At 40.6% G+C, this 25,489-nt stretch overlaps 2 protein-coding genes across 2 annotated transcripts in view; one reads left to right on the top strand and one right to left on the bottom strand.

The window, feature by feature from the left end:
* CCDC191 (coiled-coil domain containing 191) overlaps positions 1-1,345 on the bottom strand; it is a 91,628-nt gene extending 90,283 nt beyond the window's left edge. Inside the window, exon 1 of the mRNA XM_036243200.1 lies at positions 1,250-1,345. Coding sequence (XP_036099093.1) covers positions 1,250-1,339 — 90 coding nt within the window. The 5' untranslated portion in view covers positions 1,340-1,345. The remainder of the gene's footprint in view (positions 1-1,249) is intronic.
* A 324-nt stretch (positions 1,346-1,669) lies between these two features.
* Positions 1,670-25,382, top strand: QTRT2 (queuine tRNA-ribosyltransferase accessory subunit 2). Its single transcript, XM_036243085.1, has 9 exons — positions 1,670-1,722; positions 6,853-7,072; positions 7,814-7,869; positions 9,797-9,873; positions 12,199-12,411; positions 16,432-16,631; positions 18,687-18,838; positions 21,218-21,335; positions 23,948-25,382. The coding sequence occupies exons 2-9, from the start codon at positions 6,873-6,875 to the stop codon at positions 24,177-24,179; spliced, it is 1,248 nt and encodes a 415-aa protein (XP_036098978.1). The 5' UTR covers positions 1,670-1,722; positions 6,853-6,872; the 3' UTR covers positions 24,180-25,382.
* The last annotated feature ends 107 nt before the right edge of the window (positions 25,383-25,489 follow it).

Here is a 25,489-nt window from a genome sequence, read left to right as displayed (position 1 = left end):
TACTCTTTCACTTACATAACACTTCACCTTCAAAGCACCTTACAAAGAACTAATTAATGCTGCTGTACTGCTGAATAATTTTGTTACTGCAACAAAGAAAGCTGATCCTATTAAAGCACAACTGAACTTTGAGGAGCTCTTGTGTTTTTACCTTTTCATCCTCTAGGCAGTAACAGTGAGCACTGGCAGCAAAAATCCTTCCTTTGGAGTCCTATGAAATTGTCCCAAATTTTTACCTTTCATCAAGTCTATATCCACGATCTATTTGGGATCCAATGGAACTGGTATATTACAATAGAAGCAGACTGTTTCCAACTCTAATGGCCCCACCTGCACCCTCCAGTATCTGGGGCAAGATGCTCACCAAGTGGAACATATCCAGTGTGTTATTTAGCTGGTATATTTGGAATAACTTGCAAACACAACTGCCTAGGACCCTCAAAAAGGCCACATGTCTATAGATTGTATTTTTAAGAAAGTGTAACTTAAGGGTAAAAACAGCTGGTGAAACTGCTCTGGAGCTAAAATCTGAGAAGCCAGCTCCATTTTGGTACTCACCTACTTTTAAAGCATTTCTTTTTTGTGATTGAAAGAGTCTGTGGAAAGCACACATCGTGTGACTGATTTTGCACGTCATTTACATAGGCTTCCAGTTTAAATTGGGGCTATTGGTTTTCCATGGATTGTTAATGCATCCAAGGAGGGAACAAATATAAAGAGGGTCTATTTTTTAGATGATGATTGAATTTAGAAATCTAGAATCAAGTATTGATCCATTCAATATCCACTTGCATTTCTGAGTTCATTTTAGATATTTTGGGTAAAACTAGAGGGATAGGAATGTGAGGCTGAGATTTCCCCCTTACAATAAAGATCTGTTCCCTATGATTTGCAAAATATAAAAATAAATGTGCGGGAACTTCTCTAAACTTGTGGGGGTGGTAGTAAGCAGGAGGCGAAAGAGTTCTTGAATTCTCCAACTGAATGGGCCCTACCACACATCCCCGGTTTGTAAAAAGCATTAGATGGACACAATTCTTCCACGATGCTTCCCACCAAAGCCATAAGGTACCCAGACCCCAGAGTTCCTAGGCCCCTTCACTGGGACAATGCTGGCTCCAGGACGGTAAAGGCAGGGGCGGACCGGGTAAGGAAGCGCTTGGTGGAAGAGGGAGAAAGCACTGGCGGGGACACGGCTGGCCTCGGGGCCGGTCCCCGCCCCCCATAACTCCCGACTGGGATGGATCACCTCGGGACTCAGCTTCCTTGTAATTTGTTTCCAGCGATTCCGCCCCGTCCTCTTCCTTGAAGAGGACCCTTCTTGGGGCGCCAGCAGCATTTTCCAGGTTCAGGCCCGGACCTTGGACGAAGCTGAAACAACCGCTCCTCGGCCCAGTCCGCCGCCGGATCTTCCTGGGAATTGTAGTTCCTCCGCCCGCAAGCAAGGTACGTCTGGGGCGCCGACGAACCACCACTCCCAGGAGGCTCTGCGCAGGCGGAACGCGTTAGCCCAGTTACCCCTAGCAACCGCAGCGGTCCCTGGTCCTCCCTTTCACCAGAGTTCGCTTTGAGATTGCCTTTGCCTTTTACTGGCGCCTGGTGATTACGAAACGCTCCCTGATTGGCCCTGCATCCGAGGCGGTGGTTTAGGAGGCCGAGAAGTCGTCAACCAGACACGTGGGAGCGCACTGGGGGTATTTGAAAGGTCTCAAGACCAAGAAGGTAGGGAGGTGTGTAGGTGAGTGCCCCTCTCCCTGATGGTGTGGGGACTACCACGGGTGGATGAGTTGCGTCGCTTCCAGACTCTTGTTGTGTTGTACTCCCACCATGTTTCCCCTTTCCTTTTCTGGGTCCCCCGGTGACTTCCGTAAGTCCAGATGCTCCCGAACTCTAAACCGTGTGATCTTTCACCGCAAATCTGAGTGAAAGGGGCCTCCTTTCGACCGGCCTTTGCGTAAGGGACACGTTGTCTGTCAGCCGGCAGGTTTTTGCCGGACTGTCCAGAATACTCGAGAGGATTGGGACGATCCCGAATTCCTGAGCCAAGCTGTTCGCGGGGTCTGGAGATAGCTCGTGGAGTGACGATAAATCCGTCCCTGTTGACCGGGCGTAGATTTTCCTTGGGCAGTCCGTTCTGGAACACAGGGGTTCCAAAAGGCAGGGTAGATACGCAGAGTGGGAGCTGTGGACCCAGCTACTCTGTGGCTGTGACCTCAGGCAACCTGTTTAATAACTCTCTGACCCGGCAAAATGGGGGCGAGAGTACCTACATCACTGGAGTGTGGTAACGATTTAAAAATCAATGTATGTATAGAACTTTGCCAGGAAACGTAAACTAAAGTAGACCTGAGATCGGTGAAAATGAGATCAGGAAAGTCGTGCCCTTAGACTTTTGCAGCGATCTTACGACCCGCTCTTTGTCTTCAGTGCCCATCAGAAATGGTTGATTAAATTGTGTTACATCTGCTCTGGCCAGATAGCTCAGTTGGTTAGAGCATTGATCTGATAGGCCAAGGTTGCAAATTTGATACCCGATCATGGCACATACAAGAATTAACCAATGAATGCATAAATAAGTGGAACAACAAATCCATCTCTCTCTCTCCTTTCCTTTCTTTAAAATCAATCAATAAAAAGAAAGTTTTAAAAAAGTACATCTATTTTAAAAAACTGTGTTACTTCCAAACTGCAATGTCATGAAGTAGTTATTATTTTTTTTTTTTAATCCTCACCCGAGGACATTTTTTCCATTCTTTGCACAGATAGAGTGGGAGGGAGAGAGAGGAAGAGAGAGAGAGAGAGAAACATCGATGTGAAAGGGACACATCGAGTGGCTGCCACCCGCACGACCAACCAGGGCCGGGGACAAACTGCAACCGAGGTATGTGCCCTTAGCGGGAACCGAACCCGGGTCTCACCGGACCGCAGGCCAACGCTCTAACCGCTGAGCCAAACTGGCCAGGGCTGAAGTAGTTATTTTAAAAGAGTAAGTTAGCTCTGTGTTTCTTCTTGAGGAAAGATATCCATTGTGTATTCCTGGGAGAAGTGCTTACAGTATATTGCCCCCACACACACTTTTTTAAATTAAAAAAACACCCATTCTCATATACAATTATGTTTAAATGTTTGTATGAGAATGGAGAAAGTTTGTAGAGGCTGCGAAAATGGATGGAGGCAAAGAAGGGCGAAAAGGTAAAAGAAGAACAACAATAATAAGAACATTATAGCAAAATAGAATATACGACTATAAAATTATATCCTAACTTTAGAGTTCATATGTAAACATTGGATATGTTTATTGACAGGATTCAGGACTTCTAATAGGCTACCAGCCTATGAGAGTACAGCCTCTAAAACCAGACTTCTATGATTTAAGTCCTGGCTCTGCCACTTCCCAAATGATGACTTTATTAGCCTCAGTTTCCTCATCTGTAAAATGCTCATAATAATAGCATCTGTCTTATGCGGTAAATATGATAATACACATTAATGGAGTTAATACATAAAGAACAGTGCTTGATACTTAGTAAATGCCCAATAAATGATAGTTGCTACTATTGTAATTATGTCTTTATTTATTTATTTTTTTTATCCTCACCCGAGGACATTTTTTTTTTGTTCAGATAGAGCGGGAGGGAGAGAGAGGAAGAGAGAGAGAGAGAAACATCGACGCGAAGGGACACATCGAGTGGCTGCCACCCGCACGACCAACCAGGGCCGGGGACAAACTGCAACCGAGGTATGTGCCCTTAGCAGGAACCGAACCCGGGTCTCTCTGTACCGCAGGCCGACACTCTAACCACTGAGCCAAACTGGCCAGGGCGTAATTATGTCTTTAAATAGGTGAAAATAACTTGTTAAATTTTATTGTGATTACTAACATATTCGGACTTTGGTCTACAATCTTATTTCCTATTTTCTGTTTTTGGTGTACTTTTTGGTCTCTTCTTTCTTGCCCTTTATTGTATTAACCAACTTTTCTTTATCCACTTGTGCCCGTCCCCAATGGGTTTGGAAATTAGGCGTTTGGTCACATTTGGTCATTAGTTTTGTAATGGTTACTTGATGAAATTTTTTTTTTTTATCCTCACCGGAGGACATTTTTCCATTTTTTGTTCAGGTAGAGTGGGAGGGAGAGAGAGAGGAAGAGAGAGAGAGAGGAAAACATCGACGTGAAAGGGACACATAGAGTGGCTGCCACCTGCACAACCAACCAGGGCCGGGGACAAACTGTAACTAAGGTACACACCCTTATCGGGAACCAAACCGGGTCTCTCTGGACCACAGGCCGACTTTCTTTTTTTTTTTTTTTCTTTTTAATCCTCATCCGAGGACATTTTTCCATTTTTTGTACAGATAGAGTGAGAGGGAGAGAGAGGAAGAGAGAGAGAGGGAAACATCGATGTGAAAGGGACACATCGAGTGGCTGCCACCCACACGACCAACCAGGGCCGGGGACAAACTGCAACCGAGGTGCGTGCCCTTAGCGGGAACCGAACCCGGGTCTCTCAGGACCGCAGGCGGATGCTCTAACCGCTGAGCCAAACCGGCCAGGGCCACAGGCCGACTTTCTAACCGCTGAGCCAATCCGGCCAGGGCTACTTGATGAAATTTTAAAATACATACTTAAAGTTGAACATTATTCATTATCTCTCTCCACCCATAGTATAAGGATTTTAGAATAGTCTACTCTGAATAGTCTTATCTTCAGTTACTGTGTTCTAGAATATTCTCTGTATCTTCTGAGTTAGTTCAGTGCACCATATTGTTTAGGAGTCCTTTTGACTTTTTGTGTGCATATACTTGTAGAGTGTATATGGATTTAATTTTTTTTTTTTTTAATTTCAGAGAGAGGAAGGGAGAGGGAGAGAGATAGAAACATTGATGAGAGAGAACATTGATTGGCTGCCTCCTGCATGCCCCCCACTGAACCCTGACTGGGAATCGAACCAGCGACCTCTGGTGCATGGGTCGATGCTCAACCACTGGGCCACACTAGCCAGGCTGAATTTAATTTTAAAAATACAACTCATATGCATACATTTAAACTCTTTACCCAACTTAAATATGTCAGATGAGACCATTTTTGGAGTAAGGGGAGGAACCAGCAAATCCTTGTCTCTAGCCCTTTTCTGAAAAACTCCAGACCGTGTAGTTTCTTCCATTCTCATGTGTTTGTGAGGGTAAGAAATGCTTAACTTATTGCGGTATATAATAATCATGGTCCAATCAATTTTCATTAGTTCTTATTTGTGTTTCAAAACTTACTGTTGTATATTTGGTTAATTTCAATATTCAGTCACAATAACAGGCATTGAGTCATTAACTTTAAAGTGCGTTTCTCATGTTTTTGCTTTCCCCTGATTCAATTCCTCAGAACTTACTTAGATTGCAAAATGCAGTTTTTAACTTTGCTACAAATGGCTTCAGAGTTTTCTTAGTTTAAAATATATTTTTATCACTTGAAATCAGACGGTTATGTGTCTTAACTGATAAATCAATAAGGAATATGATTGTGTAAACTAATGACTTCTCATATTTTCTAGAGTATGTTCTTATTATAATTAATATAAATCACATAAAAGTAATTTATATTTATATACTTTTTTGGATAGAAACTTTATTCTTTTAACAGTTTGAATGTGTAATAACAGGGCTTTTAAAAAATAGCTTTTATGTTACTCTTTGTTAAAACAACATTTTTAGGTTAATAGTCTCCATTTCTGTGGGTTTCATTGATACTTAATTTTATGTCTATCTTTGTGATAATTTGAAATAATGAAGTTAGAGTTATAGAAAATTGACCAGGCTTTCCTCACTTATATTATTTTTTTTATAATTCATATTTAGCATGAAATCTTTTATTGGACCATGCAGAAAGTAGTTATTCTTATTTCTAAAATTCTAGACTGTATTGACTATTTTATTTCAGTGTAAGAATTTATGACTCCCAAAAAAGTAATAATTACATTCCTGAATATTGTTTAACTAATGATAGATAATGCTTATTTGTTTGGTAACATCTTAAGCAGTTGTTGATCTTCAGAAGTGGAGCTGAGAACTTGCTTCATTAAATAATAATTAATTAACAGCATCCCAAAAAGTAATTGATAATTTTTTCTGTTTTTTTCCACCCTGTGTATCTATGGAAGTTAGGAAGTATATCTTAATTTTTTTCTTTCATCACATATTTTTCTTTCCCATTTATAAAAATAATGCTAAATTGCTTATGAGTTACATGTATGCTCCACACAATTTCTCACCTCTCTTTGGGCACCAGGTAAGAACAAATTGGAAAATACCTTTCAGGCATAATCTCTGTTTATGTTTTGTTGTATATTTCATACACCAGAATGCTGTTTTGAAACCTGTTTTTTTCTTTTAACTACATATTAGACAAAATTGCTATGTTGCCCAGTATTCTCTCAAATTAGATAAAAATAGATCAAATTAATAACCAGTATTTCCTAAATGTTTGACTTTTCTCCACATTTGCAAGGCTGAGAGCGAGCCTTGGCTTTATAGCATTCTTTCCATGATTAGTCTTCACTTCCGTCCTTCTATTTGTTTGGATTTCATCAGGTCAGATAAAAATTCTATGAATGAATTTAAATGTGGTTGATGTTATCATATTGCTCTGGGACTTGGGGAAGGTATCTTATTCTCTCTGTGACTTTCCCATTCTCCAATTCCTTATATCTAAAAAACAAACAAACGGAAAAAAAAACCCTAGACTGGAAGTAGTGATAAACATGCTCTAATTAATTTTTTTGTAGGTTGCTGTCTTTGTAAAATGTTTAGCCTTTAGATGTCATAAAACTTCTTCTGAATTTGATGCTCTTTTCTTACCAGATCTGGAGAAATCCTTCAGGATGAAGCTGAGTCTTACCAAAGTAGTTAATGGCTGTCGCCTAGGAAAAATAAAAAACCTAGGCAAAACAGGGGACCGCACCATGGACATTCCAAGCTGCCTTCTGTACACCAAGACTGGCTCTGCTCCTCACCTGACCCATCATACACTGCATAATATCCATGGGGTTCCTGCCATGGCTCAGCTTACACTGTCATCACTGTGAGTATTAGACCCAACCATTCAAGTTTCAGCTTTGGCAACAGCTTAGTTACCTTAATAAGATACAGTAAAGCAAAATACTTTTTTGCTTATATATATAAAATTTGTGGATTTTTAGAATGAAATCAGAAGAAATATATCAAATATTATATATCATTTGTCCCTAATCTGGAAGCCACAGCCAGACCTCCATGTTAAAACTGCTTCACTTTTCCTCTGAATCCAAGATCCCATACGGCCCTCATTGCCTCTGCTCCCAGGGGTAAAGGGCAGGAATGCTCTAGAAGCCTAGGGACTGCCTTCATGCACCAGCCTCAAACATTTCTCTGTCTCTGCACGTGTACTTGCATATACTACTTATGGAATCAGAACTAATGAATAATGTGCTTATTGACTTTATGATTAATTGGACAATCTGCTATAGGATGAAATGACCTTAGTATTGTGTTAATAATAAACTGATTTTGAAAAGGCAAGGAGAGGAAGAAAATCCAGATATTCAGGAATAATTGAACTAGGATAGTTTCTCTTCTCACAGAATCACTTGCAAATTGAAAACCTTTTCTTTGGCTAATGCACCTAGCCTGGTGAGTTGGGACTCTTGAGTAATGGTGTATTTGTTGTTCAAGACTACATTTACTGTCATGTAGCATGTTTGGGTGAGAAGAGGGCTTCAGTTGTTATTAGAGTGCCTGTGGAATGATTCATTATTATGTTATTACTTTTCTGTTTCACTTACAGGGCAGAACATCATGAAGTCTTGACAGAATATAAGGAAGGAATTGGGAAGTTTATAGGTAAAATTAATTAAGTTATTTGTGTGTGCCTTGTGATATATTAATTTGGAGTTTAAAGGTGCTGTTTATTTGATCTTTCACTCATACATTTATTAATTTAATAAGCATTTGTTGAGCATCTAAGAATCAGGTATTAGGGATTCAAAGATGAATAGGAACCAAATGTGGCTCTCATGGAATCCGGAGCCTAGTTGGGATAAAGATAAACAGGTAATTCCAGTAGAGTGTGGTGACTATATTTGCAGGATTAGGGATATGTACATGTATCATGAGAGCCAGAAAGAGAAGCACATAACCTGTAGGGTACATGTGGAAGGAGGTCAGAATAAAGAAAGAATTCTTGAGAGAGAAGATGAGGGGGCACCTTAGCTGGGTCAAAGAAGAGTAGGAGTTAGCCAGGTCAGGAGATGGTGGTAGTAGACAGGTGTGGGCAGACATTCCAGGCATAGAGCAAAAACCTAGAGGGTCTTTGAGACACTGCATGGGACATCCCTAAGATCCAAAGTAGACTTGCCATGTTTGTGCCTAAAACAAGGCAGAGGACAAGGAGTTTATATACTGCTATATTCTAATATGTTAATGTTGTCTCTTGTTCCAAAATAGGATTATAAATGCAGTATGTGTCCACTTATTTATAGGAAAAGCTTAGCAGTGACAGCAGTGAACAGATTCTTTTGTAAACCACCTTCTCCTAAAGCTTTTTGCAATATCTGAGACACCTGAGTGAATGAAAACCCTGTTGCTATGGGTTATTCAGTGCTCTGCTTCTGAGGGCAACAGCATGATTACTTGATTGTCACAGGGCCCTATATTTCAGTAGAGGATTTTATGTAATACTGTTTTTCTTTATCTGAGACCAGTTTTAATAATCAGCTTTAAAGTATAAAAGTACATAATTAAGTGAAAATAGCTAATATAAGCTTTCTACAGAAAATTGTAGTAATTGAAATTGTAGAAAATAAAGTGGAGAACTGCAGAGATCTTTTTTTTAATTTGCTTCTTTTTTTTGGTTTGGTCTTTTTTTCAGTGAAATCCTAATTTTTTCTTATGCAAATGCAGGTAGCCTATGAAATTTAAGCACATATGGTTTGCTAAACACTTTTTTGGATTTTTTTTTTTTAAACATCTATCTTTTTACTAAAGAACCTAAGAAACTATCATCTCCAGTCAATGAAACTTACTGAAAATGAGACTCATTTGCACTATCATATAGCTTCCCTTTAATTCTGCCCCTAGGGACTCAATGATATGGGATGGCTTTATCATTAATGAGATTACTTTTTGATTAGATCATTTCATCTTTTCATGAGCTAGTTCCCTTTGCATAGTATGTAAAATGAACATACTTGATACTAAATCTTTTTTTTTTTTAATTTTTTTTCTTTATTGATTTTTAGAGAGAGAAGAAGGGAGAGGGAAAGAGAGATAGAAATATTGATGAGAGAGAACATCGATTGGCCGCCTCTTGCATGCCCCCCACTGGGGATTTGGCCCATAACCTGGGCATGTGCCCTGACCAGGAATGGAACCGGCAACCTCCTTCCTGGTGCATGGGTCGATACTCAACCACTGAGCCACACTGGTCAATACTAAATCTTCAAAGCAAATCAAGTAAGCAAATCAAGTTGGGTCAACATGTCATTAAACATTGTATCTCATACTTTAAGATATGCCTTCCCTTTGTAGCTACTCACTATGTCATTAGAAATGAACCTTTACAGTTAATTCTTTTAGTTTAACAGGTTTCAAAGTAATCTTTTCATTCATGTTGACAGGCCTCCTGTAATTTTAAGATAAAATATGAGCAATCTACTGTGCTGGGTGTTGTTTTATCCAGCAGTACATACCATGAAGCTGCTCTCTATTATGATGCTATGTAATTGTTAATGGAAGTGCTTTCAAGGGTTCTTTTTTTATATTTATACAGGCATGCCAGAATCACTCTTGTACTGTTCCCTGCACGATCCAGTCAGCCCCTGCCCAGCTGGTTATGTGACAAACAAGGTGTGTTCTCAGAAGTTCCTCTAAGGCTGCAACTTTGTCCCAGGAAGTCAGTCTTTTGTGTCCCTCAAATACTAGGATCCTACTGCCTGGGGTGTTGGCCCATTCCTGACCTCTATTTTCTTTGTCTTTATTTCTATGAATATAGTGGGATGGGGTAGTTTATAGGAGTTAAAGGAGGTCTGCCTGAGGATGGAGTTAAGGTAAGGAATGTATCCTCAGCTTTCTCATTGTTGCAAAACTTTTGGGCTGGAAAAAGGTGAAGTACATTCTAAAAAAAGAAATTGCTATGATGGTAGAAAACAGTAGTCTTTTGATGCCATGCTTTATTTGCAGTTTTAACAACCTCAGGAAGAGTGGGGAAAGTTGCTGATGAGTGTTATCACATGTATAACTATATATAGTAGAACCTCAATGTAATACTGCTTGTTTTTAGAAAAAAAGTGGAAAAGGCTGGGTCCACAGCCAGAGATTTTTATCTAGTGAAGAACAGTATCAAAAGGACTTCATTAAAAGTTTTTACCTGAGACATGACCCCATTGCATTGTCCTTGCGGACAGCATTTTGGCAAGGATTCAGTACAGGGTGGGCAAAGGAAGTGTATAGTTGTGAGTACACAAAACACAGAATTTATTCCTGTATATTTTTCCATATGAACAACTGCAAATCCCCTCTTGCCCACCCTTGTATATACCACTACTTTACAAATGCAGTTTTTTTCCTGCACTCACTTTATTGATGTCAACAATATCTATTCGTCTTTCCTAAAATTACTATTTTAAATTACTCTTCTGCTTTAAACTTTTTATTTTTTAATTTGTATTCAAAAGAAAATATTTTAATGTCAGTTATCTGGAGAGAGGATTAATTTAAACATTTATGCCAAAATAAAGACTGTATGTTGCCTCCCCATCCAGGTCTTTGCCAATTTCTTTTGGGATGAGAGGTTCTATAGGAGTAACCAAAGGAACAGAGATTCTTATGTGCTATGGGATTTATGTCTTAGCACATAATCTGTGTGTAACTCAACTTGGTAAATACTTAATCATGTGTGGGGCCCTAGTCTGTGCTTTTGGGGCACAGACATGAATTGGGATACCCTAGGCAGACAAAGTACAATAGTGTGTGAAGGGCTATCATTTTTTTTTTTTTTTTTAATCCTCACCTGAGGAGATTTTTGTATTTATCTTCAGATAGAGCAGGAGGGAGAGAGGTGGGAAGAGAGAGAGAGAGAGAGAAACATTGATGTAAGACAGGCACATCGATTGGTTGCCACCCACACGACCCCAACAATGGCCCGGGACATACTGCAAATGAGGTACATGCCCTTAGCGGGAACCAAACCCAGGTCTCTCTGGTCTGCGGGCTGACACTCTAACCACTGAGCCAAACTGGCCAGGGCAAAGGGCTATCATTTCTATAAAAGAAGTATGCACAAATTTCTGAGAGAATTTAGAATGGTGAGGAAATTGACAGGGAAAGTTTGGGGAACACATTAGAGCAGGTGATATTTGAACTCTGTGTCTTGAAGGGTACATAGTATTTTAGCAGGCAAAGAAGTAGGGGAAGGGTGTTTCAATCAAAAGGAACAATGTGATCAAAGACAAAAGAATCAGAGCCTTCAGTGTATTCGGGAACAGCATTGGTAGAGTGGGGTTGGGGAGATTGGAGGACTGGGCTTCTAGAAAAGTATAATAAAGAATTCCTGGGGGCAAGCTCGGAAGTTGGCTTGTATGGCCACTGAAGGATTCTCTCTGAGCTATGAGGTTCTTAGAGAATTTGGAGTAGGGTATAGGAAACGTCTTTTACTCACCATGTCTAGGACATTGAATTGCTACCATCTCTCTAGTTGTAAGGAAGAATTAAATTCAGAATTACTTTAGCATTCTATTTATATATATTTTTTTGCCTTTTATTCTTTGTGTGTGTGTGTGTGCCCTGACCAGGACTCAAACCTACAACCTTTTGGGGTATGGGATGGTGCTCTAACTGAGCCACTCAGCCAAGGCAAGCAGAGCACTTATGTTTTATTTATTTATTTTTTTTATCCTCACCCGAGGACATTTTTGCATTTATTTGCAGATAGAGCAGGAAGGAGAGAGGGAGGAAGGAAGAGAGAAACATCAATTTGAGAGAGATACATCAAGTGGTTGCCACCCACATGACCCCAACCGGGGCCGGGGACTAACTGCAACCGAGGTATGTGCCCTTAGCAGGAATCGAACCTGGGACTGTATGGTTCACAGGCCGATGCTCTAACTGCTGAGCCAAACCGGCCAGGGCTGCCTTTTACTCTTACTAATTTTCCATCATCTTGTTCCTTGGCAGTCTGTGTCTGTGTGGGGTGTAGGAGGACGAGTGGAAATGACTGCTTCCAAGTTCATGGCAATTCAGCAGGCCCTTCAGCCAGACTGGTTCCAGTGCCTCTCAGATGGAGAAGCATCTTGTGCAGAAGCAACTTCCATAAAAAGAGCCAGAAAATCTGTTGATCGATCGCTTCTGTTCCTGGATCACTGTCTCCGGCTATGGGAGGAGTCCGAGGTAAAGCTGTACATCTCACCACGCCTGTTTCTTTGAAACTCTCGCTAGTTGACATTCCATGATACTGCTTTTCCTGTTCTTCCTACTTCTCTGCTCCTCACTTCTTGGTCTCTTCTTTGCTCTTCCATTTTTTTCCCCCTGAACCATTATTATTGCTCTCTAGGATTCTGAGGTTCTCTTTACATTCCACTGTATAAGTTCTTACTAGGCAGGCTCCCCTTAGCTTTTTTATTTCTGAATAGTTCTAAAATTGTAGGTACAATCAAGATCACTCTGCTTAGCTTCAGAATTACATAACTACAGGGCTTTAGCTGTTCTACACTAGAATATCCCTCACGTGCACCTTAAACTCAGAAGAAACCAAACTCCATATCTTCTCTCTTCCTTTTGCGCTCCCTCAATACTCTGTCTCAGTTTTTGGCAGCCACCAAATTCCTTGGCCCAGAAATTTGAGTCTTTCAAGACTCCTTTTGATACTTGATTTAATCTCCAATGTTCACTCCTCTTTGATTCCATCTCCCTAAATATGTCTAGAATCTGCCCTCTCATTACCCTTATCACCTTTAAGGCATCATAACCTCAGCATCTCTTATGTAGACAATTACATTTTAATTGTTCTTTCTGCCTCTGTTCTTCTTTCCACCCAATCCATATTCAGCCCTGCTATCTGAGAGATCTTTGTAAAGCACAAATATGAACCCGTTGCCCACTTTCCTAAAAGAATTTGGTGTTTCTCCACTTCAGCACTTACGTGGCATGGACAGCCTGCAGAGACCTGGCCTCTGCCTGTTCCTGCACCCAGGGTGGCCTGCTTTCTCCTGTGGTTGGCACTCTGGCTCTTCTGAGTTACTCGCAGTTCCCTGAGGCATCATCCTGTTTCATGTCATTGTGCCTGTACGCAGACTTCCTTCTGGACTGTTTCTTCTTCTTCTCAGCCATATTTCTTCTCTTGCTTTCAGATCCAGCTCATTTAATCCCACTCTTCATTCTAGAAAACTGCCCCTGACCCTTCTAGGAAGTTCTTTTCATCCTTTGCCACCCCTTTCATTTGTATGTAGTTATATTATAGCCCCAATCATGCTGTACTGCAACGATCTATGTGTTTGTCTTTATTAAATGTTGATCTCTTTAAGCTCAATTTGTGTGTTAGTTTTGTGTCTTCATCATGTAGCAAAATACAGGACACATAGTAAGCCCTCAGTAAGTGCTTGCTGACTGAGAATGGTTAAAATGGGTGGGGAAGAAGCTGTAGCAATAAATAAGGGCTCCTGACAGCAGAGTTAATGACGTTGGAAAAGGATGCATTCACTAGGAGAAAGCAGAGGAGGCGGGAGCACAGAACAGTGATCAGAGAGGACCAGTGTCTGAGGACTTAGGTGGCGTCCTCCTGAGCAGTGATCAGATCTCACTATGACAGGCTCATTCATTTTGAGGAACATTGTTATTTTGAGTTACCAACAAAAATATAATTTGACTAATAAAGTTAATAGACATGAAATAATTAGAGGAAACTTACTGGTCATTCTGAATAGAGCTCTCAGTATCTGAAATAGGAGTTTAGCCTGGGACACTGCTGCGGGTCTGAATTGTTAGTGTTGCTCACCAGCCATTGTTTTGAGCCAGTAATTATCCTTGTAGAAAGAGTAATGTTTGATTAGTAGAAATGAAGACAGAGTATGACAGAACATGTTTATTAGAAAGGCCAGAAGGGCCTCAAGTCTTTCTTCTGTGTTACAGCTGCACCATTTCATACTATTTCTGTGTGTTGGTCAATGCTGAGGTTCCTCTCTGTACCCCTAATGTTTATGTTATTGTCTTGGTATGATTATTAACAGTGCCCCTTTTACTCTTTAATGCGTTCCATTTTAGACAATAAATTATGTATAATCCTACTTCTTACACCCTTGAAAAGGAGTTTCCCAAATAGGACTGTGTTAGTCCTATAAAGGGGCAAGCCTGTGTAACTGTCTGCATACAGCTTTTCCTCTCCTATGATTGCTTCCCCTCTTTTTCACCGGATCCTCTTATTCTGAATGCCCTTTGGTATTAAAGCTCCTCAGGGTTCTGTTGTTGGCTTGCACTGTGTGTGTGTGTGTGTGTGTGTGTGTGTGTGTGTGTGTGTGGTTGGCTTTCTTCATATATTTTCTAGGCCAGAGATGGAAAATGGGTTTCATCCCGAGGTGCTTGGAGCTGTGCCTGGCTGCATCAGGAAGAGGGTGGTCTGTTAGTCATGGAAGCAGGAGTAGGGAGTGGCAGCCTTGTACCAAGCATCTACCATTCTCGCCTGGGCACTTGCATTTGTGTCACACATGTCCATAACCTTAGGCCTGTACAGTCTATATACCTCAAACTCAGAGCACACAAAGCAGGATATTCATCTTACCTGAACCTCACTATTTTTTTAGGATTCCCTGTCTGCTCTTCTCAGCATCTCCCTGGACTCTGCTCTTCTCAGCATCTCCCTGGACTTCCAAAACAGGAGCCAGGATTCATCCTAGACTCTTCATCCTCTCCTTGCACAGCTACTCAGTTGTGTTCATTGTATGTCCTGATGAGGTTTCAAGTCCCACCTCCTTTTCACCCCACTGGCACGGCCTTAGTCCATGTCCTTTTTGTCTTTTACCTGGATTGTTACAGTTGTCTCCTACCCCATCCTTTAGTACTCCCTCTTAATTCACTCTCTACACAGTATCCAAAGTGTTCTTTCTGGAAGAATAGTCTGATTGTGCCCCTCCTGCTTCAACTAAGAAGTGAAATCCCCTCTTCACAGCCTGCCAGGCACCTGCCTCACCTTTCTGCTCTGCCAGAGAGCCACTGTTGATTTATGTATTTCCTTGCAAAGCTTATTTTTACAGTTACCTACACATAATTATTACATGTACCTATATGTGGTTTTTATAACACATGAATATGATCATCTGTTCAGAAATTTCCTTGTTTCTTGCCTAACAATATCTTGAATATCTTTTCCTGTGAGTATATTTATAGGAGAAATTTGTAGAAGTGGGATTTTAAGATATAAAGATGAAAACACTGACATTGTGGTAAGTGTTGTGTAAATGCCTTCATGAGGCTGAACTAATTTTTAGTCTCTAGTTATTGGGGGTATCTAAGTACACTGATCACTTTCACTTCCACTATGTTATCTTGAAGCTTTTTTGTCAGTGTGTTGGGCAAAATGGTATCTAGTTGTTTCCAATTTGCATTTTCTTCCTGTGAGGTTTAGTAAGCTCTCCGTATGTGTACAGGGCACTTACATTTCTTTCTCTTAAGTTCACATTCACATACCTGCCTAGATTTCTGTAGGGTTGTCATTACCTTAGAGGATTTTTGGAGCTTTTTCTATGGTGTAGATATTTACCTATTCCCTCAAAGAGTAAATTCTCCTTTGCCCTTGTTGATACTGTATTTCACTAGAGAAGTTTTAGTGTTTTTGTGCTCAAATATGTCAGCCTTTTTCTGTAAGCTTTAGGTTGTTTAGGAAGGCCATCCTTATACCAGGATTTTAAAAATATTCAATATATTCTTCTAATACTTTTATAACTATAATTTTTATGTTTAGATGTACTTTTAAGGATGGTATGCAGTAGTTTTTTTGTTTTTGTTTTTTTTCCCTCAAATGGATGGTCAGTTGTCCCAGCCAAATAGCTTCGAAGTTTCTAAAGTTGTCTCTACTAAGAGACTTGGTGGTGACCTCAAGCAGGCCTGGATAGTCAGTTAAACAAGTTAAACTGTTCCTTTGTCTTTTTCTTCTTGTATCTGCTCAGCATGCATTTAATATAAGCTAAGCATGGCTGCATTTGTTGATTGCCGCAGTTTCTCCTGTCTTTTCTTACCTGTATGAGTGGCTTTCAAGTTGTGCTCTTTGAAATCCTAAAAGCCCCCGGGGCAGAGGGAGCACCATTCCCCTGCATGCTTCAACAGCAGCAGCTTCACTGAGATCTCGTCTGTCCATTGGGCTTCTGTGTGAGGCTCATGTAAACAAACGGAAATTGTTAAAAACATTCAATCCGTTCTTAGGTCCTTCAGAAAAGTACCATCATTGGAGTGATTGAAGGTGGAGACGTGATGGAGGAGAGGCTGAGGTCAGCACGAGAGACGGCCAAGCGGCCTGTAGGTGGCTTCCTTCTGGATGGCTTTCAAGGGAACCCAACAACTCTGGACACTCGACTGGACTTGCTGTCATCAGTTACCGCAGAGCTGCCAGAAGACAAACCGAGGCTAGTGCTGCGTAATGTTGCTGGCCAAGCGTCATGGGCTGCAGAACAGGACGCCAGGGGTTGTGTGTTGTGCAATCTACGTGGACATGGCTTTTGATGTTTTATGTCCTTTCTGGGCTGAGTCTGCTGAGGCTGACCATAGGGAGTTCCCATCAAGGCTGTCCTGTGCTTTCAGAATGTAGGTCAGAGGACAGTTGCCATATGAATTAGTTTATTTGATGTTCATTCTAAGTGAGAGCAAGTGTCAGACTGTTTTCCCTCATTCTTGTGCCAAATACAGATACTCTTCTTGATTCATTATAACATGGTTTCTGGAGATAGGTATAAAGCCATGTGTAACTCTGGCCTTACTGAAGGAAAGTTGAGGACAGATGTGGGATGCCTCACAGAATGAAGATGGACACTACAAATAAGGACCTTTAAGAAGTTCATAGATTTGAGGCAGTATCATTTTTTGAAATTGAGGGGACCAGCAACACTAGTGGGGTTGGTTCTTTCAATAAATCACAGGTTTAACTGTGTGCTGATGAGAAGAGGCGATCTACAAGATTCAAAGCTAAAAGTCCAAGTTTCTAAGTGCAGCTGATGATTTATTAGACTTCCCCACATTTTTTTTAAAGACTTGTCTTTTTTCCCCCTTTGTGTGAATATTCATGCTCTTTCCTGCAGATATAGTGAGAGATCTGATTATGGTGTGTGCTGCTTTGTATCCCTCGGGCTGTTGGCTGGTATCTAATATATGTGATTTTACCGCTTTTCAAAAAATCCAGGTATAACTTGCAGTAAAGCATATGAATCTTATGTAGAGCTTGATGGCTTTTTACACACATACACGCCTGTGTAAACACCAGCCAGAATGACATCTTTTCATCACCCCAGGCAGCATTTGCCCCGATTTTAACCTCATTCTCTGTGTTCATTGCTCCCCCTCCCTAGTTTATTCTGGTACAGACAATTTAGTGCTAGTATTTCTAGTCATTTTCTGGACTTCTCTGAGTTAAGTGCTCACAGATGTCTGTTACTGGAGTTGAAAACTGGGATTATTTTTCTTTCGGTAAGTTGGAGAGGAGGTCTAAAACATTACGTTACTTGAGGGAAACTGTAGTCAGAAAAACCAGCGTATATTTAAGGTTCTGGTTGTTTAATATTACATAAGCCTTTCTTGGACTTCTTTTAGAAATCAGAGAGTCTGTAAGCTTTTCTCTGCCAGTTCATAAAAGGAACTCTGAGTAGAAAAACAAACATGAAAAACAGCAGCCAACCAGCCCTTATCTAGTGCATCTCCCCAAGTTGTTTTAGTGGCAAAACCTGGTTGAGTATTAATATTCTCAGAATGATTTGCCCATTACTCTAAAATTACCATCTCATTCCACCATGCAGACATTGTATTAATGCTGAAAATATGAAAAAACATAAATAAAGCAAACTAGATTCCTAGTTTCTATGGGCAGAGTTGAAATTCTGAGAGCAAGAGTTGCTTTGTAAATGAACCTATAAAGTAGGTTTTATCCAGTAGGTAAAAATGTCTTTCTGGAACCAATTGTGAAAATGAATTATGGGCAACATGCAGTTAAAACATGGAAGTATTTGAGGGGGAAATAAAGCACACAGCTTTGCATTCTTAAAAAGTCTATGTGGTGGTATAAAGTTCACTGTAGGACTAGGGTGGTTGTTCAGAACAGATGAGAGCAGAAAGAAAATTAACCTTTATTGAGTTTCTCTTTGGGGCCAGAAACTACACTATGTGCTTTTTCAAATATCTCATTAATTCTCACTGTGAGGTATGTATTAATGCTCTTATTTTTAAAATGAGAAAACTAAAACTCAGAGAGGTTAAGAAACTTTCCCAAAGAACACAGCAAGTAAATTAATAGCAGAACTGGGATCCCAGCCCAGCTTCCTCTGCCTCCAAAGCAAAGCTTCTTTCTACCACATCTTATTATTTGCTGCCTGCCACGCTAACCATGACTGATGGTTTTCATTATTATTTTAATGCCCTCTGGAAAGACTCTGATTCCTGGCATTGTCCTCATGTCACTGTTCTTATTTTCACAGGCTCATCTGTGGTGTTAGCCGGCCAGATGAGGTGCTTGAGTGTATTGAAAGAGGAGTGGACTTATTTGAGAGTTTTTTCCCTTATCAAGTGACCGAGCGGGGATGTGCCCTGACTTTCAGCTTTGATTTCCAGCCGGATCCTGAGGAGACATGTAGGTCTTTTGAAGTTAATCTCAGTGTTATCCTTAAGTTTCTTCTATTTCCTATCAATTTTTGGCTTGCGATTCAAGCCAGAAATATGTGCATACTATAAAGCCAGCCTTTTATAAAGCTCCATCTTTGTTTCTTATCTGTATGCTCTGGCATGTAGGTCCTCAAAACCCAGGTACTTAATACTATGCACATAACTCATCAATATTAGGAAGTAATTTTGTAATAAGCAGAAACAAAATACAAAACAAAACCTCTTCTATTAACAGCCTGAAAAAGACCATTCATAGTGAATAGTGATGAAAATCTAAGAAAATAAAACCTTTGAACTGGTTGGTAAAAGTTAATTCGTTTTTTCACAAAAGAGTTTTTGTCTGCTTTTTGCAAACCCTGTGCTATTAAAATACAGGGAGCCTCACCCCCTCTGATCCTAGTGCTACTTTTGCTTTTTGTCTTTGTCTGCACATGGAGATGTGAAAGCTGTTTTCCTCTGCTAATATTGCTTTGAAGCACTGCCATTCTCTTTTATTGTTTAGTTATTCAGAAGTCAAGAAAATCAGTTTCAGATCCTGACATTTAACTGGCAGTAGTAAAGGAATTGGGATACAGACTTTGGCCTGGGGTCCCTTGAAGCATTTCATCTACCCAGTTTTTCAGAAGGTCGTGGCATGCCCAGTGTTCCCTCTGGCCTTCAGAGGTGTGCATTCCTTTCCCTTCCTGCTGTCCTTTGAACTCTTGCTCTGTCACGGCCAACCTTACATTTGACTCTGACTAGAGACTTCCTTTAAAGCTTCATTTTATTCCCCATAAGTTATCAAAATTTTTTTTTTTTTTTTTTTAATCCTCACCGGAGGACATTTTTCCATTTTTTGTTCAGGTAGCGTGGGAGGGAGAGAGAGGAACAGAGAGAGAGAGAGAGAAACATCGACGTGAAAGGGACACATCGAGTGGCTGCCACCCGCACGACCAACCAGGGCCGGGGACAAACTACAACCGAGGTACATGCCCTTAGCGGGAACCGAACCCGGGTCTCTCCGGACCGCAGGCCGACGCTCTAACCGCTAGCCAAACCGGCCAGGGCAGTTATCAAAATTTAATTCAGAAGATGTTACACTTTTATAAAGCAACTTAAGCATTAATCTAAATAGAATTACTCTGGAAACAAAATAAATCAGATTGGTCAAATTCTTATATATATGGAAGTCAATTTTATTGTACTTTAGATAGACGAGAATGTAATGTATGTGGCTAGGTATACCATAAACACTATAAATGTTCATGGCTTTATTTACAAGTTTAATTATTTTCACCAGGACATAGGTAACTATTAGTCATTCTGTACCATGAATATGCACAACTCTGAAAAAGGACCTGATATTGAGTTCTCTGGAACAAGCAAGTTTTTTTTGGCCAGAGAAAGCTTTTCCTTTATGATTAGGAAAATTAAAATAGTTCGAACATTTTATTAACACATTATTTTTCACATTTGTGTATGTGTGTATAGTAATTTATAGTCCTTTGCCAGTTACAAAGTGAAAATTACAAAGGAATTAATTGCTTAATGCAGGCAGCAGTTCCTTCAGTGACGAGGACTTCCCAAAGGCCAAGGCTTTATGGGATTCCAAATCACCACGCAAATTCATGGCAGCAAAAGTATAGCCCTGTGTTCAGTGCTTGGGTCATATTCATCTTTTTCTTTGACTTGGACAAAATTACCTTCCTAGGACCATCTGCCCACTCTCCTTGGGCCAACCCTGAGACTGTTATTACTCGTTCCCAGAAATACTTATCTACTTCTCCTGTTCTCAAGGCAGCTGGTTCTCTGCACGGGAACTAGTGCTGCTTTTGTAACTCCAGGTATGTTTTTCCTTAAAGCAAAGAGTTCAAGGGAACAATTCAAGTCCCCATTTAATTTTAGAAAATCTGAGTTCCCTGGAGGACTGGAATGTTTGTACAGAGTACATAACTTTAAGCCATATTCTACTTTTAATCTATTTGGAACATAGGCAGTTGTAAAGCCCAATTAATTTGCATGTACATTGTGATGAGACATAACTTCAACACACATATTTATTCACACATGCACACTAAGTGGTTTTTAAAATCATTTCTTGACAGTAAGATTACATTGTATACTTGTAACCATAATTTGTTTAGGCATTGTTGAATCTCTAAATTTTGATATTATAAATTTATAGATAATGGATCATTGATCATCTTTGGACATATTGCTGTTTTTCTTGTGTCATTTCCTTAGGATAAACTCTCAGGAGTGGAATTACAGGGTCAAAGGGCATGAAATAGTAACTAAAATAAAATTCTCCCAATGGCCACTCTTTATCTGATCTTCATTCAAGGCTTTTTGTTGGTTTGTCCTTCAGTGTTACAACAGAATGGGACACAGGAAGAAATAAAATGTGTGGATCAAACAAAGGAAATGAAAACAACCAGTTGCAACCATGAAATGACATCATTTGAAATTAATCTGAAGGAAAAAAAGTAAGGAATATTTTTTAAGTTTAGATTTTGATTTCTAACTTTTAAATTTCAGTTTGTTTTAAAAGTTTACATAACTGTTCCCTTTTCAGTTTATGACTTTATAAAATATTTGAGTATTTAGCCCTTCTCAAATTCAGTTCCAGAAAGTCTTTTTTTCTGTGGATGAGTTTGTATACTTGGTCTTGTTAGAAAACCTAGGCTAGATAACTTGTTTTAGAAGAGCTGTCGTAAAGATTAGACCAAATCCATCGTTTGCTGCTTTTTACTCCTTCTAATTACTTTATTTATTTATTAAAAAAAAATTTTCTTTATTGCTTTTAGAGAGAGAAGAAGGGAAAGGGAGAGAGAGAGCAAAACATTGATTGGCCACCTCCCCCATGCCCCCCCAATGAAGATTTGGCCCACAACCTGGGCACGTGCCCTGACTGGGAATCGAACCAGAGACCTCTTGTTGCATGGGTCAACGTTCAACCAGTGAGCCACACTAGCCAGGCTAATTACTTTATTTTTTATTTTTTTTAATCATCCTCACCCGAGGACATTTTTCCATTTTTTGTTCAGGTAGAGTGGGAGGGAGAGAGAGGAACAGAGAGAGAGAGAGAAACATCGATGTGAAAGGGACACATCGAGTGGTTGCCACCCGCACAACCAACCAGGGCCGGGGACAAACTGCAACCGAGGCACATGCCCTTAGCGGGAACCGAACCCGGGTCTCTCCGGACCGCAAGCCGATGCTCTAACCGCTGAGCCAAACCGGCCAGGGCCAGGCTAATTACTTTAAATAATGACTGCAGCCCTGGCCAGTTTGGCTTAGCAGTTAGAGCATCGGCTGTGGACGGAAGAGTCGCAGGTTTGATTCTGGTCAAGGGTATGTACCTGGGTTGCGGTTCGGTCCCCGACCTCAGTTGGGGTCATGCAGGAGGCAGCCAGTCGATGTGTCTCTTGCATCGATATTTCTCTCTCTCTTTCCCTTCCCCTTCCTACTCTATCTGAAGATAAATGGAAAAGTGTCCTTGGGTGAGGATAAAATAAAATAATAATAATAAATAAATAAATACTGCAAAATAAGGATTTCAAGGTAAAACACAGCAAAGTTTTTTTCATTTTAAGCAACTTAAGTCATCTTGGTAATATATAGATTATGAATCTTAAATTCAATATTTGCCTCTTTGAAGAACAAATCAGGATGTCTTGTAACTATGTACGTGTTTGGTTGAAAGTGGTAATCATTAGTGAGCCAGTGAGTGGTTCATCTGTGAGTTTGGTACACTCACGTTAGTGTGTGGTGTGTTTGGTCTTATATGAAGGGGCATTCTAGGGACTCGGGCTTATTAGTGTCCATGTAGTAATAGTATAGACTTGAAAGTTTGTGAAAGAACATGAAAATCCTTGTTTTTATTTCTTCTATAGGGGCTTCTTGATTGTAGGTTTGAAATAATGAGGTTGACCACATTTAACTTCTTGAAAAATAGCCAAGGAGATTCATTTCTATTAAAAATTTTTTTTTATTTTTTATTGACTTTAGAGAGCGAAGAAGGGAGAGGGAGAGATAGAAACATCGATGAGAGAGAACATCAATTGGCCACCTCCTGCATGCCCCCCACTGGGGATTGGACCCACAACCTAGGCATATGCCCTGACCGAGAATCAAACTGGCGACCTCTTGGTGCATGGGTCAATGCTTAACCACTGAGCCACACCAGCCGGGTTTATTTCTATTTTTAAAATGTTAGGGTAATATAAATGATTACTACTAAAATTCTCTGTGTGTTGTAGATTTAGCTGGAAATTGTAGTTTTCTTGTTATCAGCAGTAGACTCGAAGTTACAGAGACTTGGAGTTTGGATCCTAGCACTGCTCATGCCTATATGACATTGAGCAAGTCATTTGACTTCCTTTTAGTATCTGATAAAAGGTTATACATATACAGTGCTTAGTATGTGCTCGGCAGTGTCCAAGCCTTTTACTGTACTAACTCATTTAATCCTTGGAATGACTATAAGGTAGGCACTGTTGTTACCCTTATTACCATTACAGAAGAGAGAACAAAGAGGGAGGTTAAGTGACTTGCCCAAGTGAGTTCTGAGCCAGGAAGCAAACCCAGGCATCATCGCTTCAGAGCCCTCCCTATTAACCCACTTAGTGGTCTTCATCAGTAAAATGACAACAAAAATGCCTATTTCCATGGGTGGTGGATAAGATTCAATGGGACAGTGTATGTGAATGTGCTTTGTAAACTGTAAAAAGCTATGCAAGGAAAAGGTCAGACCATGTCTTCTGATACTAGTTCTAGTGGCAAATAGGAGGAATGTGCCTTTGTAATGTGACCCACAGTGCTCAGGCTGAGACAGTGATCACAGGACTCTGTGCTGCTTCTTTGTAAGCTTCAGACTAGGAGGTTATATCCAGCCGAGAAGGACTGCTGAGTCTCCTGGCTCACTGTGCTCTGTTAAGTTGCCACATTGCCATCTTAAGCAGGTGCCCAGCAGCACATTTGCCAGTGTTATTAGATTAACTATATTGGTTATGCACCAGCAGAATAGATAAGCCTAGGTTGTGGAGTTCTTGTATTCCTTGCTTTCTGGAAATGTCATTCTAACTTCCTTTCTCAGGTACCGGGAGGACTTTGACCCATTGGTGAAAGGGTGTTCCTGTTACTGCTGTAAGAATCACACTCGTGCGTACATCCACCATCTGCTGGTGACCAATGAACTGTTGGCCGGGGTCCTGCTAATGATACACAACTTTGAACACTACTTTGGATTTTTCCACTCTATCCGGGAAGCACTAAAAAGTGACAGACTGGCACAGCTGAAAGAACTCATCCGCAGGCAAGCATCTTGAGACCTGGCGTACAGAAGCCTAACTTCGCAGTGAGCCAGTACCACTGTTGTAATGTGGGAAGAAGAGACCAAGAAATGATTTAGCTTTCATCATTTATATTTGAGAGTAAGGTCTGCTCAGACAAGGAACGTCTGTACCCAATTCTGCCCACATGAGGCTAAAGAGATTTTCTTCTAAAGACTTAAGTGACCTGGATTGATTAGAAAGACATGAACCATGAACTTTAATATTTCTGTGCTAACTCTTTTAGTCAATAGAGATTTGTTTAGTCAAAGACAAAAGCTTTAGCTGTGAAGAGACAGCCTTGAAGTGGCAGTGAAGAGATTCTGAGGGTTCACTGAGATGGATTGGAGCTTAAAGGGAGTTGATTGGTCATGAGTAACATGACCTTGTGGACACATGTCTGTTGACTGGAATCTGCTTGATTGAAGAGTTTTCTTTAATTCCATGCCCTCTTTTGGATTCTTCTGCCTTCTAAGCTGCCCCAGCAGTCCAGTCAGTCAGAAATGGCTCTTGCGACTTAATTGGATGCGCCTCTCCATGGAATGTGGGGCTCACACATTGCTCCTATGACCACTTGCCCCTGGGCACACTCCTTCGTTTGGCTACATGGTCTGTTTGTGACTTGCCTCCCTAGAGCGAGCTGGAAGTTTACCTAGCTGCATCTGGTTGTACAGGTCCACTATAGTGTGCCCTTCGGGTTCATTAATAGTCTTACCACACAATAACTGTAGCACCATCACTTGGGGAGATTCCTTCACTATGTGTTCACTTAGACAGAGCTTTGGACTGGCAATTAGAGGATTGGGTTTCAGTGCTACTCACTTCTTCATGCCTGTTTCTTCCTGAATAAATGGGGGTAGGCATCGTGGATAGGATTAAATGAACTTCTAATATTCCACCTGGCTCTGATATTTGGGGGACACAAAGTTGTAGGTCAGAGTCATAGCCTTACTTGTCTTGTTTACTCTCACTATTGGCCTGATGAGAAAGCAGCTGTTCCAGGAGTTAGGCAATAGTGGACATTTGAGAGCCTGAAAAGAGGCTTGGCCTGTGGATTTTGAGGTGGTTGGCGAATCGGCATTAGCAGGTCCTGAGGCTGGAAAGACCTTCCCAAATCATCTCTGATTCTGTGAGTTTTTCTGCTCTTGCCAAAGGAGTGACATTCATGTTGATGGTGTGACAGGTGACTTTGTGCGTATGTGTATGTGCTCTTCTGTATTTATGAAGTTTTCTGTAAGAATATACATGCACAACCCTGACCAGTGTGGCTCGGTTGGTTGGGCATTATCCAGTGCCCTGAAAGGCTG

This window comes from Molossus molossus, unplaced genomic scaffold, assembly GCF_014108415.1.
Source record: "Molossus molossus isolate mMolMol1 unplaced genomic scaffold, mMolMol1.p scaffold_m16_p_5, whole genome shotgun sequence".
NCBI lineage: Eukaryota > Metazoa > Chordata > Mammalia > Chiroptera > Molossidae > Molossus > Molossus molossus.
The sequence above is the reverse complement of the archived record's forward strand: the minus strand, read 5'-3'. Positions and strand labels throughout refer to the sequence as shown.